This window comes from Taudactylus pleione, unplaced genomic scaffold (genome assembly GCF_031769625.1).
Source record: "Taudactylus pleione unplaced genomic scaffold, aTauple2 ptg000281l, whole genome shotgun sequence".
In the NCBI taxonomy this organism is placed as follows: domain Eukaryota; kingdom Metazoa; phylum Chordata; class Amphibia; order Anura; family Myobatrachidae; genus Taudactylus; species Taudactylus pleione.
Window position 1 is genome coordinate 572,688 of NW_028284683.1, and position 18,279 is coordinate 590,966.

An 18,279-nucleotide genomic window follows, 5' to 3' on the forward strand; every position below is an offset into this window, starting at 1 on the left:
AGTACTTCCCCTGTAAAGAATATTTCCTCAGGTGACCGCAATGGCCGTACTTCGCTTGTAGAGAATATTCCCCCAGGTGACCAAAATGGCCATACTTCCCCTGTACAGAAAAATCCCTCAGGTGACTACAATGGCCGTACTTCCCCTGTACAGATAATCCCTCAGATGACCACAATGGCCGTACTTCCCCTGTACAGAATAATCCCTCATGGGACCACAATGACCGTACTTCCCCTATACAGAGTAAATCCTCAGGTGACCACAATGGCCGTACTTCCCCTGTACAGAATAATCCCTCATGTGACTACAATGGCCGTACTTCCCTGTAGAGAATAAACCCTCAGATGCCTACAATGGCAGTACTTCCCTTGTACAGAATAATCCCTCAGGTGACCGCAATGGCCGTACTTCCCCTGTACAGAATAATCCCTCAAGTGACTATAATGGCCGTACTTCCCTGTACAGAATAATCCCTCATGACTACAATGCCCGTACTTCCCTGTAGAGAATATTCCCCCAGGTGACCACAATGGCCGTACTTCCCCTGTACAGATAATCCCTCAGGTGACCACAATGGCCGTACTTCCCCAGTAGAGATAATCCCTCAAGTCACCACAATGGCCGTACTTCCCTGTAGAGAATATTCTCCCAGGTGACTACAATGGCAGTACTTCCCCTGTAAAGAATATTCCCTCAGGTGACCGCAATGGCTGAACTTCCCTTGTAGAGAATATTCCCCCAGGTGACTACAATGGCCGTACTTCCCCTGTACAGAGTAATCCCTCTGGTGACTACAATGGCAGTACTTCCCTTGTACAGAATAATCCCTCAGGTGACCACAATGGCCGTACTTCCCCTGTACAGATAATCCCTCAGGTGACCAAAATGGCCATACTTCCCCTGTACAGAATAATCCCACAAGTGACTACAATGGCCGTACTTCCCCTGTACAGATAATCCCTCAGATGACCACAATGGCCGTACTTCCCCTGTACAGAATAATCCCTCATGTGACCACAATGACCGTACTTCCCCTATACAGAGTAAACCCTCAGGTGACCACAATGGCCGTACTTCCCCTGTACAGAATAATCCCTCAAGTGACCACAATGGCCGTACTTCCCCTGTACAGAATAATCCCTCAAGTGACCACAATGGCCGTACTTCCCCTGTACGGAATAATCCCTCAAGTGACTACAATGGCCGTACTTCCCCTGTACAGAATAATCCCTCAGGTGACTACAATGGCCGTATTTCCCCTGTACAGAATAATCCCTCAGGTGACCACAATGGCTGTACTTCCCCTGTACAGATAATCCCTCATGTAACCACAATGGCCGTACTTCCCCTTGTACAGAATAATCCCCCAGGTGACCACAATGGCCGTACTTCCCCTTGTACAGATAATCCCTCAGGTGACCACAATGGCCGTACTTCCCCTGTACAGATAATCCCTCAGGTGACCACAATGGCCGTACTTCCCTGTAGAGAATATTCTCCCAGGTGACTACAATGGCTGTACTTCCCCTGTACAGAGTAATCCCTCAGGTGACTACAATGGCCATACTTCCCCTGTGCAGAATAATCCCTCAGGTGACCACAATGGCCGTACTTCCCTTGTAGAGAATATTCCCCCAGGTGAATACAATGGCCGTACTTCCCCTGTAAAGAATAATCCCTCAAGTGACCACAATGGCAGTACATCCCTTGTAGAGAATAATCCCTCAGGTGACCACAATGGCCATACTTCCCCTGTACAGAATAATCCCTCATGTGACTACAATGGCTGTACTTCCCTGTAGAGAATAATCCCTCAGGTGACTACATTGGCAGTAGTTCCCTTGTACAGAATAATCCCTCAGGTGACCACAATGGCCGTACTTCACCTGTACAGAATAATCCCTTAAGTGACTACAGTGGCCGTACTTCCCCTGTACAGAATAATCCCTCAAGTGACTACAATGGCCATACTACCCCTGTACAGAATAATCCCTCATGTGACTACAATGGCCATACTTCCCGTGTACAGAATTATCCCTCAGGTGACCGCAATGGCAGTACTTCCCCTCTACAGAATAATCCCTCAAGTGACAGCAATGGCCGTACATCCCCTGTACAGAATAAACCCTCAGGTGACCACAATGGCCGTACTTCCCCTGTACAGAATAATCCCTCATGTGACTACAATGGCTGTACTTCCCTGTAGAGAATAATCCCTCAAGTGACTACAATGGCTGTACTACCCCTGTACAGAATAATCCCTCATGTGACTACAATGGCCATACTTCCCGTGTACAGAATTATCCCTCAGGTGACCACAATGGCTGTACTTCCCCGGTAGAGAATAATCCCTCAAGTCACCACAATGGCCGTACTTCCCCTGTACAGAATAAACCCTCAAGTGACTACAATGGCCATACTTCCCCTGTACAGAATAATCCCTCAGGTGACCACAATGGCCGTTCTTCCCCGGTAGAGAATAATCCCTCAGGTGACCACAATGGCCGTACTTACCCTGTAGAGAATAATCCCTCAGGTGACCGCAATGGCAGTACTTCCCCTCTACAGAATAATCCCTCAAGTGACAGCAATGGCCATTCTTCCCCGGTACAGAATAATCCCTCAGGTGACCACAGTGGCCGTATTTCTCCGTTACAGGGACTACAATGGCCATACTTCCCCTGTACAGAATAATCCCTCTAGTGACTACAATGGCAGTACTTCCCCTGTACAGAATAATTCCTCAGTTGATCACAGTGGCCGTACTTCCCCTGTACAGAATAATCCCACAAGTGACTACAATGGCAGTACTTCCCCTGTACAGAATAATCCCTCAAGTGACTACAATGGCAGTACTTCCCCTGTACAGAATAATCCCTCAGGTGACTACAATGGCCGTACTTCCCCTGTACAGAATAATCCCTCAGGTGACCACAATGGCCGTACTTCCCCTGTACAGAATAATCCCTCAGGTAACTACAATGGCCGTACTTCCCCTGTACAGAATAATCCCTCTGGTGACTACAATGGCTGCACTTTCCCTGTACAGAATAATCCCTCTAGTGACTACAACGGCCGTACTTCCCCTGTACAGAATAATCCCTCAGGTGACCACAATGGCCGTACTTCCCCTGTACAGAATAATCTCTCAGGTAACTACAATGGCCGTACTTCCCCTGTACAGAATAATCCCTCAAGTGACTACAATGGCCGTTTTTCCCCTGTACAGAATAATCCCTCTGGTGACCACAATGGCCATACTTCCCCTGTACAGAATAATCCTTCAGGTGACCACAATGGCCGTACTTCCCGTGTACAGAATTATCCCTCAGGTGACCACAATGGCCGTACTTCCCCGTTAGAGAATAATCTCCCAGGTGACTACAATGGCAGTACTTCCCCTGTAAAGAATATTTCCTCAGGTGACCGCAATGGCCGTACTTCGCTTGTAGAGAATTATCCCTCAGGTGACCACAATGGCCGTACTTCCCTGTAGAGAATATTCTCCCAGGTGACTACAATGGCAGTACTTCCCCTGTAAAGAATATTTCCTCAGGTGACCGCAATGGCCGTACTTCGCTTGTAGAGAATATTCCCCCAGGTGACCACAATGGTCGTACTTCCCCTGTACAGAATAATCCCTCAGGTGACCACAATGGCCGTACTTCCCCTGTACAGAATAATACCTCAGGTGACCACAATGGCCGTACTTCCCTTGTAGAGAATAAGAGAATAATCCCTCAGGTGACCACAATGGCCGTACTTCCCCGGTACAGAATAATCCCTTAGGTGACTACAATGGCCGTACTTCCCCTGTACAGAGTAATCCCTCAGGTGACCACAATGGCAGTACTTCCCTTGTAGAGAATAATCCCTCAGGTGACCACAATGGCCGTACTTCCCCTGTACAGAATAATCCCTCATGTGACCACAATGACCGTACTTCCCCTATACAGAGTAAACCCTCAGGTGACCACAATGGCCGTACTTCCACTGTACAGAATAATCCCTCATGTGACTACAATGGCCATACTTCCCTGTAGAGAAAAATCCCTCAGGTGACTACAATGGCAGTACTTCCCTGTAGAGAATAATCCCTCTGGTGACTACAATGGCAGTACTTCCCTTGTACAGAATAATCCCTCAGGTGACCACAATGGCCGTACTTCCCCTGTACAGATAATCCCTCATGTGACCACAATGGCCTTACTTCCCTTGTAGAGAATAATCCCTCAAGTGACTACAATGGCCGTACTTCCCCTGTACAGAATAATCCCTCAGGTGACCACAATGGCCGTACTTCCCCTGTACAGAATAATCCCTCAAGTGACTACAATGGCCGTACTTCCTTGGTACGGAATAATCCCTCTAGTGACTACAATGGCCGTACTTCCCCTGTACAGAATAATCCCTCAGGTGACCACAATGGCCGTACTTCCCCTGTACAGATAATCCCTCAGGTGACCACAATGGCCGTACTTCGCCTGTACAGATAATCCCTCAGGTGACCACAATGGCCGTTTTTCCCTGTAGAGAATATTCTCCCAGGTGACCACAATGGCAGTACTTCCCCTGTAAAGAATATTTCCTCAGGTGACCGCAATGGCCGTACTTCGCTTGTAGAGAATATTCCCCCAGGTGACCAAAATGGCCATACTTCCCCTGTACAGAAAAATCCCTCAGGTGACTACAATGGCCGTACTTCCCCTGTACAGATAATCCCTCAGATGACCACAATGGCCGTACTTCCCCTGTACAGAATAATCCCTCATGGGACCACAATGACCGTACTTCCCCTATACAGAGTAAATCCTCAGGTGACCACAATGGCCGTACTTCCCCTGTACAGAATAATCCCTCATGTGACTACAATGGCCGTACTTCCCTGTAGAGAATAAACCCTCAGATGCCTACAATGGCAGTACTTCCCTTGTACAGAATAATCCCTCATGACTACAATGCCCGTACTTCCCTGTAGAGAATATTCCCCCAGGTGACCACAATGGCCGTACTTCCCCTGTACAGATAATCCCTCAGGTGACCACAATGGCCGTACTTCCCCAGTAGAGATAATCCCTCAAGTCACCACAATGGCCGTACTTCCCTGTAGAGAATATTCTCCCAGGTGACTACAATGGCAGTACTTCCCCTGTAAAGAATATTCCCTCAGGTGACCGCAATGGCTGAACTTCCCTTGTAGAGAATATTCCCCCAGGTGACTACAATGGCCGTACTTCCCCTGTACAGAGTAATCCCTCTGGTGACTACAATGGCAGTACTTCCCTTGTACAGAATAATCCCTCAGGTGACCACAATGGCCGTACTTCCCCTGTACAGATAATCCCTCAGGTGACCAAAATGGCCATACTTCCCCTGTACAGAATAATCCCACAAGTGACTACAATGGCCGTACTTCCCCTGTACAGATAATCCCTCAGATGACCACAATGGCCGTACTTCCCCTGTACAGAATAATCCCTCATGTGACCACAATGACCGTACTTCCCCTATACAGAGTAAACCCTCAGGTGACCACAATGGCCGTACTTCCCCTGTACAGAATAATCCCTCAAGTGACCACAATGGCCGTACTTCCCCTGTACAGAATAATCCCTCAAGTGACCACAATGGCCGTACTTCCCCTGTACGGAATAATCCCTCAAGTGACTACAATGGCCGTACTTCCCCTGTACAGAATAATCCCTCAGGTGACTACAATGGCTGTATTTCCCCTGTACAGAATAATCCCTCAGGTGACCACAATGGCTGTACTTCCCCTGTACAGATAATCCCTCATGTAACCACAATGGCCGTACTTCCCCTTGTACAGAATAATCCCCCAGGTGACCACAATGGCCGTACTTCCCCTTGTACAGATAATCCCTCAGGTGACCACAATGGCCGTACTTCCCCTGTACAGATAATCCCTCAGGTGACCACAATGGCCGTACTTCCCTGTAGAGAATATTCTCCCAGGTGACTACAATGGCTGTACTTCCCCTGTACAGAGTAATCCCTCAGGTGACTACAATGGCCATACTTCCCCTGTGCAGAATAATCCCTCAGGTGACCACAATGGCCGTACTTCCCTTGTAGAGAATATTCCCCCAGGTGAATACAATGGCCGTACTTCCCCTGTAAAGAATAATCCCTCAAGTGACCACAATGGCAGTACATCCCTTGTAGAGAATAATCCCTCAGGTGACCACAATGGCCATACTTCCCCTGTACAGAATAATCCCTCATGTGACTACAATGGCTGTACTTCCCTGTAGAGAATAATCCCTCAGGTGACTACATTGGCAGTAGTTCCCTTGTACAGAATAATCCCTCAGGTGACCACAATGGCCGTACTTCACCTGTACAGAATAATCCCTTAAGTGACTACAGTGGCCGTACTTCCCCTGTACAGAATAATCCCTCAAGTGACTACAATGGCCATACTACCCCTGTACAGAATAATCCCTCATGTGACTACAATGGCCATACTTCCCGTGTACAGAATTATCCCTCAGGTGACCGCAATGGCAGTACTTCCCCTCTACAGAATAATCCCTCAAGTGACAGCAATGGCCTTACATCCCCTGTACAGAATAAACCCTCAGGTGACCACAATGGCCGTACTTCCCCTGTACAGAATAATCCCTCATGTGACTACAATGGCTGTACTTCCCTGTAGAGAATAATCCCTCAAGTGACTACAATGGCTGTACTACCCCTGTACAGAATAATCCCTCATGTGACTACAATGGCCATACTTCCCGTGTACAGAATTATCCCTCAGGTGACCACAATGGCTGTACTTCCCCGGTAGAGAATAATCCCTCAAGTCACCACAATGGCCGTACTTCCCCTGTACAGAATAAACCCTCAAGTGACTACAATGGCCATACTTCCCCTGTACAGAATAATCCCTCAGGTGACCACAATGGCCGTTCTTCCCCGGTAGAGAATAATCCCTCAGGTGACCACAATGGCCGTACTTACCCTGTAGAGAATAATCCCTCAGGTGACCGCAATGGCAGTACTTCCCCTCTACAGAATAATCCCTCAAGTGACAGCAATGGCCATTCTTCCCCGGTACAGAATAATCCCTCAGGTGACCACAGTGGCCGTATTTCTCCGTTACAGGGACTACAATGGCCATACTTCCCCTGTACAGAATAATCCCTCTAGTGACTACAATGGCAGTACTTCCCCTGTACAGAATAATTCCTCAGTTGATCACAGTGGCCGTACTTCCCCTGTACAGAATAATCCCACAAGTGACTACAATGGCAGTACTTCCCCTGTACAGAATAATCCCTCAAGTGACTACAATGGCAGTACTTCCCCTGTACAGAATAATCCCTCAGGTGACTACAATGGCCGTACTTCCCCTGTACAGAATAATCCCTCAGGTGACCACAATGGCCGTACTTCCCCTGTACAGAATAATCCCTCAGGTAACTACAATGGCCGTACTTCCCCTGTACAGAATAATCCCTCTGGTGACTACAATGGCTGCACTTTCCCTGTACAGAATAATCCCTCTAGTGACTACAACGGCCGTACTTCCCCTGTACAGAATAATCCCTCAGGTGACCACAATGGCCGTACTTCCCCTGTACAGAATAATCTCTCAGGTAACTACAATGGCCGTACTTCCCCTGTACAGAATAATCCCTCAAGTGACTACAATGGCCGTTTTTCCCCTGTACAGAATAATCCCTCTGGTGACCACAATGGCCATACTTCCCCTGTACAGAATAATCCTTCAGGTGACCACAATGGCCGTACTTCCCGTGTACAGAATTATCCCTCAGGTGACCACAATGGCCGTACTTCCCCGTTAGAGAATAATCCCTCAAGTCACCACAATGGCCGTACTTCCCCTGTACAGAATAAACCCTCAAGTGACTACAATGGCCATACTTCCCCTGTACAGAATAATCCCTCAAGTGACCACAATGGCCGTACTTCCCCGGTAGAGAATAATCCATCAGGTGACCACAATGGCCGTACTTCCCCTGTAGAGAATAATCCCTCAGGTGACCGCAATGGCAGTACTTCCCCTCTACAGAATAATCCCTCAAGTGACAGCAATGGCAGTACTTCCCCTCTACAGAATAATCCCTCAAGTGACAGCAATGGCCATTCTTCCCCGGTACAGAATAATCCCTCAGGTGACCACAGTGGCCGTATTTCTCCGGTACAGGGACTACAATGGCCATACTTCCCCTGTACAGAATAATCCCTCTAGTGACTACAATGGCAGTACTTCCCCTGTACAGAATAATCCCTCAATTGATCACAGTGGCCGTACTTCCCCTGTACAGAATAATCCCACAAGTGACTACAATGGCAGTACTTCCCCTGTACAGAATAATCCCTCAAGTGACTACAATGGCAGGAGTTCCCCTGTACAGAATAATCCCTCAGGTGACTACAATGGCCGTACTTCCCCTGTACAGAATAATCCCTCAGGTGACCACAATGGCCATACTTCCCCTGTACAGAATAATCCCTCAGGTAACTACAATGGCCGTACTTCCCCTGTACAGAATAATCCCTCAGGTGACTACAATGGCTGCACTTTCCCTGTACAGAATAATCCCTCTAGTGACTACAACGGCCGTACTTCCCCTGTACAGAATAATCCCTCAGGTGACCACAATGGCCGTACTTCCCCTGTACAGAATAATCCCTCAGGTGACCACAATGGCCATACTTCCCCTGTACAGAATAATCCCTCAAGTGACTACAATGGCCGTTTTTCCCCTGTACAGAATAATCCCTCTGGTGACCACAATGGCCATACTTCCCCTGTACAGAATAATCCCTCTAGTGACTACAATTGCCGTACTTCCCCTGTACAGAATAATTCTTCAGGTGACCACAATGGCCGTACTTCCCCTGTACAGAATAATCCCTCAAGTGACCACAATGGCCGTACTTCCCCTGTACGGAATAATCCCTCAAGTGACTACAATGGCAGTACTTCCCCTGTACAGAATAATCCCTCAGGTGACTACAATGGCCGTATTTCCCCTGTACGGAATAATCCCTCAAGTGACCACAATGGCCATACTTCTCCTGTACAGAATAATCCCTCAGGTGACTACAATGGCTTTACTTCCCCTGCACAGAATAATCCCTCAGGACACTACAATGGCAGTACTTTCCCGCTAGAGAATAATCCCTCAGGTGACTACAATGGCCGTACTTCCCCTGTACAGAATACAGAATAATCCCTCAGGTGACTACAATGGCCGTACTTCCTCTGTACAGAATACAGAATAATCCCTCAGGTGACCACAATGGCCGTACTTCCCCTGTACAGAATAATCCCTCAGGTGACCACAATGGCCGTACTTCCCCTGTACAGAATAATCCCTCAAGTAACTACAAAGAAACATGGCTCTGGCGTCTCAATTCCCACGGTTGTTCCGCGGGATCATTGACTCACTCAGGACTGTGACAATCAAATGATCTGCGCCGATGCATCATCTTTTGACGCAGATTCTGCAACGTTTTGCGCAGATACTTGGAATTTGCAAAGCTGCAGGTGGGCGTTAGCGTAATCTCGGAAACAGGCTCCCCGTTCTCTCCCACTGCTGTTGGGGGGAGGAGGGGAGAGGCGATATTAAAGTCACTTCTGGCATCTTTCCCAGCTCACATGACACATGTCACTCGGATTCCCCGGCAAACAAGTAGATTTGTTAGGAATGTCCTTGTTTCCACCAATAGGCAGGATGGTTTGCAAGTTATTTATGAAATGAAATAAAACTTACTCAGGTGGAGTTATGTTATGTTATTTGTCATATTATTCTGGGCAATGCGTTTATTAGTGGAATGCTCTGTGGATGGAGGTGTGGCAGGTTCTGCAGCCTCATGGCCTATGCAGCCTGTCATGTCATCTGATCAGCTCTTTCTTGTATAAGTAGAATAATTCTAGTCTTCAGTTTGATTCAGTGACACAATACAGAGTAAATTCAGTTGTTACACAGATACGTATGATACAATCAATGCAGAATTTGCCAATAGTTGCAATTTAGTATCATATAATTTATCGCCAATGTATACTTTATCTTCCACCCTCTTCCCATAGGTTATCATTCCCATTTCCCCATCGGTTCCTGTCCTTCTTGTATCCCCCACGTTCCCTCTTCCACCAATTCCTCCTAAATCTTCCACTTTCCACAAGTCCTCATTGTGACTTTCTCTCCTTCTCTCTGCTCAGGACACAGGTGTAGGACACATTTCCTGGCTCCTCTGTGTCTCCTGGATCCCGGGTTCTAGGTGGCTTTGGCTGTGACTTCCTGCCCTTCATCTGTACTTCTCCCTCAGTATCTCTACCTGCTCGTCTCACACCCTGACACCTGATCCGATTGGCTGTACTGATGGCTCATTTCTTCTGGACGCTATTCTTGCTCCCTGTTTACGCCACGGATAAAAGTAGCAAATCCCCCAGGCCGGAGATTCGGGTTGAAGGTGACCTGGTGATCGGAGGCCTCTTCCCAGTCCATGAGAAAGGGGGCCCTGGGTTTGAGTGTGGGCGGATGAATGAGCACCGTGGTTTGCAGCGGCTGGAAGCCATGCTCTTTGCCTTGGATGCTATCAATAGGGACCCCCACGTTCTTCCAGGACTTCAGTTGGGAGCACATATCCTGGACACATGTTCCAAAGACACGTATGCTCTGGAGCAAGCCTTGGAGTTGGTACGAGGATCTTTGCCACGGGCTGATGGCCCTCAATACCTTTGTCCAGATGGATCATATGCTATCCACGGGGAGACGCTGCCAGCCATCAGTGGGGTCATCGGTGGATCCTACAGTGATGTTTCTATACAGGTAAAGGGAAGTGCAGAAGGATCTGAATGGGGGCATTTGGGGTCATCATTGGTATCACATGGTCATACCCACTGTTGTAGAACTCCAGCTTGTTGGGTTTGACCTGCTACCAATTTAACCCATCAATCACCTGTATGTTGCCTATAATCCATATTTATCTCACCTATTTATAGTATCCTCGACTTTGTCTACACAGCTTCCTCCGCCCATGTACCCACACAGGGCCTGATTCAGAGCCGCTCGTTCGCTCCGAGCAATGTTCGCACATCTGCGCATGCATATTGGTTGTAATGCGCATGCGCCAACCAGTCAGTGCGGTCGGAAACCGTGTGCTCGCAAATTAGCGAATGCCTGCTAATTTGAGTGACAGAATGAGGCGTTTGTGGGTGGTAACAGGGGAAGGTGCTTGAAAACGGGGAGTGGAGATCCGAACGCAGGCGTGCCAAAAGGTCAAAACGGGCGTTTTAAGGGAGTGCATAATTAACAAAGCAGCGTCATCGACCACGTCACTTGGTTGTCTTTTAGCCTGAACTGCTCGCATGATTGCGGTAGGAAAATGCTACCACAAGAATAGCGAGCAGTTCATACGCCTTTCGATGTACTCGATTAATCTAATAAATAGTGGAGATGACGTATGATGCGAGCGGCCAAGGGGCGTCTTTACAAAATAGCGAGCGCATGTTTCGGACGCTCGCTCAGACATAGAGGCGTCAACAGACCGCAAAGAGCGAACGCTCAATTTAAATATCCGGCCCCTTTTTTAGAACGACCGTCCGCAAATAGCGTCCGGCTCTGAATCAGGCCCACAGTGCGCAGTTTTATTACTCATTACACTGTACAACAAATTAATGCTTTTAATTTGTTTCCTTTCTAATTTGAGGTCAACAAAAACTAAAATTATTTCAGAATGTTGTTACTAGCTCTATTTTTTGAGCTACACTACTTGCACTATAATGTATGCAGGGGCGTAGAGAGCCACTCGGGGCCCCGGTAAAGAGGGGGCGTGGCCTAATTTCAGAAGGTGTGGCCACGCCGCCTGAAAAAAAAAGAGTGTTTTGCAGCGCCGGGGAGGGGGCGCTGTGAGCCCCTCAGCCCAGTGCAAAGCCAGTGGGGGGCACGATCAGTGTGATCGCTCCCCCCTTCAGGCATAGGAGATTGCTGTGGCTGCTACTTAGCAGCCGCAAGCAATCTCCCGCTGCAGCCCGGGCTGCTGCAGAGGGAGGGAGGAAGTGAGGGGGGCGGCGCCAGACCCGGGCCCCCACCGGGCCCCTCTGGAAGCCCGGGCCCGGGTAAACTGTACCCGCTCCCCCCCCTCTCGGCGCCCCTGACTGTATGTACATTAGTAATAGAGTCATAGTGAAAAGCTATTTTAAAATAATCTGATGTTTTCTTGATAGAAAATTAATAACAGTTGTTTTAATTCAATCAATCACAAATAAGAACACAAAACTAAACAAACATACAGCATAGGAAACCAACATACAGCATACAAAACCAGCATACAGCATACAAAACAAACATACAGCATAGGAAACAAACATACAGCATAGGAAACATACATACAGCATAGGAAACAAACATACAGCATAGGAAACAAACATACAGCATAGGAAACAAACATACAGCATAGGAAACCAACATACAGCATAGGAAACAAACATACAGCATAGGAAACCAACATACAGTATAGGAAACCAACATACAGTATAGGAAACAATCATACAGCATAGGAAACAAACATACAGCATAGGAAACACACATACAGCATAGGAAACAAACATACAGCATAGGAAACAAACATACAGCATATGAAACCAACATACAGCATAGGAAACCAACATACAGCATAGGAAACCAACATACAGCATAGGAAACCAACATACAGCATACAAAACAAACATACAGCATACAAAACAAACATACAGCATAGGAAACAAACATACAGCATAGGAAACATACATACAGCATAGGAAACAAACATACAGCATAGGAAACAAACATACAGCATAGGAAACCAACATACAGCATAGGAAACAATCATACAGCATAGGAAACAAACATACAGCATAGGAAACAAACATACAGCATAGGAAACCAACATACAGTATAGGAAACAATCATACAGCATAGGAAACAAACATACAGCATAGGAAACACACATACAGCATAGGAAACAAACATACAGCATAGGAAACCAACATACAGCATATGAAACCAACATACAGCATAGGAAACCAACATACAGCATAGGAAACCAACATACAGCATAGGAAACCAACATACAGCATACAAAACAAACATACAGCATACAAAACAAACATACAGCATAGGAAACAAACATACAGCATAGGAAACATACATACAGCATAGGAAACCAACATACAGCATAGGAAACCAACATACAGCATAGGAAACCAACATACAGCATAGGAAACAATCATACAGCATAGGAAACAAACATACAGCATAGGAAACACACATACAGCATAGGAAACAAACATACAGCATAGGAAACAACCATACAGCATAGGAAAGTACTATGTAATATAGCGGCCTGTACATGGGGGTGCTTTCTCTTTGCTTGTCGCTTGTACTCCTCTTCTCGGACATCTCTTGGCACTGTCGCCTACCCTGATATCTCTCTTCCATTGCTGAGATGTCTTGGTGGAATCGCTCCCTATGCTGTCACTCAGTGCACCACAGTTATCTTGTGCGGGTAATCCCGTGAATCGCATATATTTGAATAGGGGAGGGGACAAATAACTGATTCATTTAATTGGGTCATTAGGCCCCGCCCCCTCTGCGTGGAACGCAGATTGCTGGTAAGATTCTCTCCATTCTGCCCACGTCACTAGGAATACCCCTACATCGTCATACATGGGCTATATCTCGGAACTCAGAGCTAACTGAGAGTTTTATAGTTCATATTCATTCTTTCCATGCTGACATCAATTAGAAGTAACTATTTTCACATTGGAAACATTTTCATTGTTGTGCAGTGTTATTGGTAGCACTTGGGCCCTGATTCAGAGCCGGACGCTCTGATAGAGTGCTCGCTTTGAATCAGGGCATCTTTTTTTTTTTTTTATGGAGCAGTCTCCTGGCCGCTCGCATTGCTGTGGCTCGCATTGCTGTGGGTGACCACCCACAGCTAATGCAAGCGGCCAGGATGATGGTCGCGATGGTCAAGAGTCAAGACCATCGCGACCATCGGGCTTGCGACGAGACCCTTGTGGTAGCGTCTCGTGGCCGCAAGCCCCAGAGAGCTTTCTGCTGAAACAGAGCCAGAAGTGATGTCAGTGGGGCCGCCACTAGGCGTTCTCATGGGAATGCCTCCGTCTGGGCAGCCACCGCCCCCCCACCGGCCCGCCCACCAAAGGGGGCGTGCTGTCACTCAACATCGACAGCACGCCCCCTTTGGTGCGAGACTAGGAGCGACGGATTGCCCGTCGCTATCCGGGTCTCGCGTGTGCACATGACGGAGCCAGCCCCGTCGTGTGCATGCGCTCTGGGCCACCATCGACCCGGTTGCGAGCGCTCAGCGCTTGCGACCAGGTCTGAATCAGACCCTTAGTGTACATACTATTTGTACACCTGATGTAGAAGCTATATTTTAACCCGTGATAACATTAATGTTTAAAACTACATATATGGCAAATCCTCTGTAGCTAGAGCGCAGCACGTGAGGCAAGTACTTGGATCTGAGCCTGGCAAGGTGCATCCAGCAGCCCACGAGGACAGATTCCTTCAATGACTGATAATAGTCCAGTAGAACTTTCCCTCTCGTGGACTGTATTCAGAGCACGGGCCACAACAATTACTTCTATATCTCAGAGCCTGATTCAGCGAGGAACGGACAGGAGAGAACGCACGCACTTGGTCGATGTTCTTGCTCTGCGCAGGCGTATGCATCGCACTGCGCGTGCGCGTACTAGCCAGTGCGATCGGATTATGGTACGCAGACTACACGCAGTGTGTACGCAGACCCTTCCGAAACTGATTGACAGGAAGTGCCATTTGTGGCTGGTGATGGGGGGTGGTCAGGTGAACGCAGTCGTTAGAACGCCGATATAGGGGCGTGTATAATTAAGCCAATGCGGCGGCATACGCAGCCATACCGTAAGCTGTACACAGGAAGCGGCCAAAATCCTGCGGCAGGTCAGGTCAACCACTATTATGCTAATGGGTCCGATAGTTCTCGATGTTGCCGCTATCTTGCGTGCTGATCAGGCTGTGAGTAAAGGGAGATGAGCAGCTTATTATGGGGGGCTGGGCAGCGGCATCTTGTGCCGTGGTCTCCGTGCATATGCATTGATTAGCATATTCTCGCAGTGGCCGGGTGCATGCATCTGCTAACGTGCGTTCCTTGCTGAATCAGGCCCTCAGTGTGGTGCCGGCCCAAGGTGCAACCTCTCCTCAGGCAATTTCGTCAAAAGATTTAAAGGTGCCCCCCCCCCCACCCGTAGATCGTAACATCAATAAAACTCCCCAAGGAGTATACATCAATCAGGAAAGTGGAGAAGGATCTATATAACAGGCTCTATCGGGAGCTATGATGATGATGATGATGATATAAACATTGTCCACTCATTCAGAGTCTTTCGCAAGCGCTGTGCGCTCACAAACGGCCCGATGGTTTGCGAACGCGCATGCGCACACTTCGTTCTGCGCGTGTGCGAACTACTCTGTGCTAGCGCAGCCCGCTCGCTCACCCAGCAATGACAGCCCAGTGAAATGAGTGACAGGAGAGGTCGTTTGTGGGTAGTAACGGGGGCAGGACCCTAATAATGGTGGTGTGGCGGTGGGAACGCAGGCGTGCCTGAGTGTTTCAATGCTGTTTTTAAGGCAGCGTCATAGTACACATCACATGCTTGTTTTTTACACTGAAGTCCTCGCAGTGCTTGCGGTAGGGTAAGGCAACCACAAGCGCTGCGATCGCAACCGATGGTGCTCGATGTACCAGTGTTTTAATGCACTTCCTGGAGATGATGTGCGCTAGTTGGCGTCTCTACATACGCTAATGGGTGTCTGCATACACAGAGCGATCGCTTGCACAGCCAAAGTGGGTGTGCTTATGGCGAGCGATCGCTTCCCATGGCGTCACTTTGAAAAATTTGCATACGCTGGATGCGAGCGAGCGGCCGCTTACGAGAGACTCTGAATGAGGTCCATTGTCCACTCCTTAATAGAAACTTCTCGTTGGCCGCTGAGGGTGCAGGAGGGTACGGTGCCACCAGCACTGGGCACTGAGGCTCGGGTATGGGAGTGCCTAACCTGGACATTACACCGGCAGTACTGGATAACAGGAGCGATATAAGGGTCTTATAAAGGCTTCATGGCGACATTACGGCATCGGTATGTTTTATTGTTTCAGGGCCCAAACAGTTGTAGACATGGCAAAGTTTTCCAGCCCAGGTTACATCATATACATATAGACGAAACAATACTGCGCTATGCACTGATATATAGAATAGTATTGTTCATATGTCTATAATAGGTTTGCTGTTTGTTAATAAACAGGAGGCCTTATGAATAAGATAAATGGTTTTAATCAACACAATGTAGTTCACATATATATCGAAATTACAATCATGTGCACATGAAAAATGGATCCTATAAATACATAAAAACAAATAAATAAATCAATAATGGGCTGAAATAAATTGCTAGATGCAAAAAAGTATCATTGAACTGAGGTATCACAGCATAGAGAAGCCACGGTCGTAACAATGTGGCTAGAAAGTAGCAAGTGTATCTTGATAAAGATTGTCAGAAAGCTTAGATTCGCTACTGTGTAGCTGACATTTGCGGGGTAAATACTTGTGTCATTATGTACAGGAAAGCAGCCGGTGTCTGGTGTCGCCGCTCATTCTCCAGGACAGCCGGGGACACATTATACACTTCTAATGCATTCTATACTGACCATAACTAACGTTCAGAGCCCTAATTCCTTTCTAGTCCATACATAAAGCAATAGTTCACCTATAGGATGCTATTATTATATCCATATTAGGTATGCAGTCAGGAAGCCGGCGGACCTAACACCGACAGCCGGCTTCCCGACTGCTTAATCTCGGCGAGGGTTAAATGACAGGCGTCTAAATCTAGATGCCTGTCATTTTACCGACGCCGGGAGACCAGCGCCCGGCATCCCAATTGAAGGGACGCCGGGTCACCGAGCGCGGATAGCCGCGGGGGGTGGGGGGGCTTAGGTTTAGGGTTCCCGGGTGGACTTAGTGTTAGGCACCCCCCCGGGAGGTTAGGGTTAGGCTAGGGGAAGGGGGGGTTAGGATTAGGGACCCCCGGGGGGGATTTAGGTTTAGGCGGCGGGGAACGGGGGGGTTAGGTTTAGCCACTTAGAGGGGGGATTAGGGTTAGGTACCCCTAAGGGAGGGTTTGGGTTAGGGGGTAGAATTAGGTTAGAGAATACTTACTTTGGACGATCAGGATTTCCTCCTCTGCCGGGACGCCGCTGTCGGGATTCCAACCGCCGGGCAAGGGTCCGGCGGTAAATCATACCGATTCCCTATATCATGTAGCATACCATTGTACTAAGGTTCACAAACAGGTTCTCTGGGTCTGCTAAAAATTGACACATGAATAATAGGTATATAAAAATTAGCGCTATTAATATACGTGGCACCTGCAAAGTGAATGAAAGTTAACAGCAGAAAAGAGAGAGGAAAAAAATGTATATGTGTAAATAATTATACATAAAATATGTTTACAGCTCTTTTCCGATGTGTTGGTGGAGACTGGATAAATAGTATTGATGTAAGTGGTGTAAACACCGCATAAGTCCAGTGCTCACTTTCCCTACCTCTATCTTAAAAAGTAGCGGCAACTCAGTCCAGTTTGATGGATCCCGACTGGAGCACTGCTCGCGCTAATCTCCTAGACTATCTGTGGAGACCGGCACCTCCCCTGTCACATGCAGCCCTGTCCTCACTAACACATCACTCATCTTCTGATATACTCTGTGCTGTTGGGAACCCTGCTCCTCCCACTATATAACACTCAGTCTGTGGCTTCCTGCTGCTCCATTCCCCTCCTCACATCATGTCACTGCCCCTGTCACATGCAGCTCTGTCCTCACTAACACATCACTCATCTCCTGATATACTCTGTGCTGCTGGGGACCCTGCTCCTCCCATTATATAACTCTCAGTCTGTGGCTTCCTGCTGCTTGCATTCCCCTCCTCACATCATGTCACTGCCCCTGTCACATGCAGCCCTGTCCTCACTGACACATCACTCATCTCCTGATATACTCTGTGCTGCTGGGGACCCTGCTCCTCCCATTATATAACTCTCAGTCTGTGGCTTCCTGCTGCTTGCATTCCCCTCCTCACATCATGTCACTGCCCCTGTCACATGCAGCTCTGTCCTCACTAACACATCACTCATCTCCTGATATACTCTGTGCTGCTGGGGACCCTGCTCCTCC

The 18,279-nt window shown here is 48.0% G+C and overlaps 1 protein-coding gene across 2 annotated transcripts in view; it reads left to right on the plus strand.

The window, feature by feature from the left end:
• The window catches only part of GRM2 (glutamate metabotropic receptor 2), a 69,626-nt gene that overhangs the window by 23,403 nt on the left and 27,944 nt on the right, over positions 1 to 18,279 (plus strand). The window contains exon 2 of one of the 2 annotated variants that reach the window (XM_088482062.1): positions 10,223 to 10,832. In XM_088482062.1, coding sequence (XP_088338188.1) covers positions 10,383 to 10,832 — 450 coding nt within the window. In that variant the 5' untranslated portion in view covers positions 10,223 to 10,382. The remainder of the gene's footprint in view (positions 1 to 10,222; positions 10,833 to 18,279) is intronic. The other variant, XM_088482063.1, reaches the window with a different exon arrangement.